Raw genomic sequence first — 2,795 nt, forward strand, 5'->3', positions numbered from 1 at the left:
TTATGCACTTACATTGATTTTTTATGCATACATTTAAAGTATCAGTTCTGAATTTGATGATAACCTGAATTTATGTAGGGAAATAAAGTATTTGTGTCCTAATTAAGTCATTAGAGTAATATATTATTCTTACAAATTCACAGATTTCTATAAAATATTTTGGACACAGATGTTTGCCTGACCAAGATTTTACTATGAGGCAGATGCTGGTCATATTTCTTTTTCCAAAATAGGTTAGATTGTTCTTTATTTAAAAGCTGCAATGTTTTATCTGTTTATCACAATTTGATTAAAATAATAAATTAAAAACAACTTATTTCTCTATACATAATGTATGTCTGTCTTTAGGGAAAACTAAATGAATACCCCATGGAAAATTACAACGAAACACCTGATTTCATCTTATTGGGGTTATTCCTACCATCAAAAATTGGGCTGTTCATCTTCATTCTCATCATTCTCCTTTTTCTTATGGCTTGGTTTGGCAACCTGTCCATGGTCCTACTCATCCTCCTGGACACCCATCTCCACACCCCCATGTATTTCCTACTTAGTCAGCTCTCCTTCATTGACCTGAACTACATCTCCACCATTGTCCCCAAAATGACTTCCCATTATCTGTTTGGAAACAAGTCTATCTCCTTCATTGGGTGTGGGGTTCAGAGCTTCTTCTTGACTTTAGGAGGTGCAGAAGCATTACTATTGGTCTCTATGGCTTATGATCGTTACATGGCCATTTGCTTCCCTCTTCACTATCCCAACAGGATCAGCAGAAGAGTGTGTGTGTTGATGATAACAGGATCTTGGATAATGGGCTCTATCAACTCCTGTGCCCACACCACGTATGCCCTCCACATCCCTTACTGCAGGTCCAGGGCCATCAATCATTTCTTCTGTGATGTCCCAGCCATGCTGACTCTGGCCTGCATGGACACGTGGGTCTACGAGTACACCGTGTTTGTGAGCACCACTCTATTCCTCGTGCTGCCTTTTGTCATTATTGCATGTTCCTATGGCCATGTTCTCCTTGCTGTCTACCTCATGCACTCAGCAGAAGGGAGGAAGAAGGCCTATTCAACCTGCAGCACCCACCTCACTGTGGTGACTTTCTACTATGTGCCATTTGCTTACACTTATCTGCGCCCAAGATCCCTTCGATCTCCAGCAGAGGACAAAGCTCTGGCTGTCTTCTACACCGTCCTGACCCCAATGCTCTACCCTATTATCTATAGCCTGAGAAACAAGGAAGTGAAGGGGGCTCTGAGAAGAGTGATTCACAGAATCTGTTTTGTAAAAATGGATACAAACTATTTATCTTAGTCCCCAGCCCTCAGTTATAGATCTATTCACCTGTGTGTTATCATGAAGGGAAATAATATTCCATGCCTAAAGTGACATCACTGAAATTAATCTAGAGAATTAAAAATTAAAGTTTTACATAATAATTTTATATTCTGAGGCATAGGTTTTATTTTTCTTTGTGATCTGTTTTTCCTATCAAGGTAAAGGAAATGTATTTTTAGTTAACTTATGGGCAAAAAAAAGTTTAACATCAAAATGGAAATGAAAATGTATAACATAATGACAACATTCAGCATATCTGTTCTGCAATACTTTATAATCTCCCAATATTATTAAATTAGGTCTTGAAAACAATAAATGATTTAGGATGGACGAGATCTAATTGTAAAGAAAAGAATATTTTATTAAGGTACACTTTTTTTCAGTTTTATTAAGCTTAATTGACAAAAAAATTCCATCACTTTGAGGTTTCCAGTGTGATGACTTGACATACATACACACTGTGAAGTCATCACCACAATCAGACCAATTAACATTTCCATTACCTTACATTGTTCCTTTTTTGATGGGAATAGTTAAAACCTACCGTCTTGGCAAATTTCAAGTATATAATAGAGTGATATTAGCTAAACTCACTCTATTCCACATTAAAGTTCAGAAATTTTTCATCTTGCATATCTGAAAGTTTGTACATTTCCCCTCATTCCCCAGCCTTTGGTAAAGACCGTTGTACTTTCTAGGAGTTTGACATTTTTACATTCCACATGTAAGTGACATCATGCAGTATGTGTCTTTGTGTGTCCGGTGTATATACCTAAGCCTTATGTCCTCCAGGTTCATGCATGTTGTCAGAGTGACACAATTTCCTTCTTTTCTGAGGCTTAATGGTACCCCCATTGTGTGTGTGTTTACCGCATTCTCTTTATCCATTCATCCACTGATAGACATTTAGACTCTTTTCGTGTTTTGGCTATTGTGAATAATGTGGAATAAACAGGAGAGTGTATATATCTCTTTGTCATAGTGATTTCATTTGATTTAGATATATACCCAGAAGTGAGATTACTTGATCATATGGTAGTTCAATATTTTTTTGTTTTGAGGAAACTTCATGTTGTTTTCCATAATAACTATACAGATTTGTAGTCCAGTGAGTGAGAGACATCTGAAGTGGTGATTTGAATTTGGATACTTTTTACTCATGTCAGTCAAGCATTTAGTGTCTACCAGGGCACTAACTGATTAAAAGCTTAGCTCATAGAACGCCAATTGGTTATAACTTGCTTCTCACCAAATTTAACGTGGAATTTTTTTTTGCATCGCAAGAAACCGATGAAAATATCATAGCAATCTGGAAAAATGTAACAGTTGTTTGCTGTTCAACAGTTTCCCTCATCTCACTTAATTACATTACTTTAAAATTTGGAGAAATCTAAAAAAATATTTCTTAAAACAAAAATATTTAAAGAGCAAAAAAAGACAATTGCTGCTTA

General features: G+C 36.2%; 1 protein-coding gene across 1 annotated transcript; it reads left to right on the forward strand.

Moving 5' to 3' along the window:
- The first annotated feature begins 369 nt into the window (after positions 1-369).
- On the forward strand, positions 370-1,320 carry LOC105068234 (olfactory receptor 2L3-like). The gene has a single exon (XM_010954072.1). The coding sequence runs from the start codon at positions 370-372 to the stop codon at positions 1,318-1,320; it is 951 nt and encodes a 316-aa protein (XP_010952374.1).
- Positions 1,321-2,795: the final 1,475 nt, after the last annotated feature.

The sequence above is a fragment of the Camelus bactrianus genome, chromosome 3 (assembly GCF_048773025.1).
Source record: "Camelus bactrianus isolate YW-2024 breed Bactrian camel chromosome 3, ASM4877302v1, whole genome shotgun sequence".
NCBI lineage: Eukaryota > Metazoa > Chordata > Mammalia > Artiodactyla > Camelidae > Camelus > Camelus bactrianus.

Coding starts and splice junctions, on each gene's coding strand:
- LOC105068234 (XM_010954072.1), top strand. CDS start 370: ATGGAAAATTACAACGAAACACCTGATTTCATCTTATTGGGGTTATTC.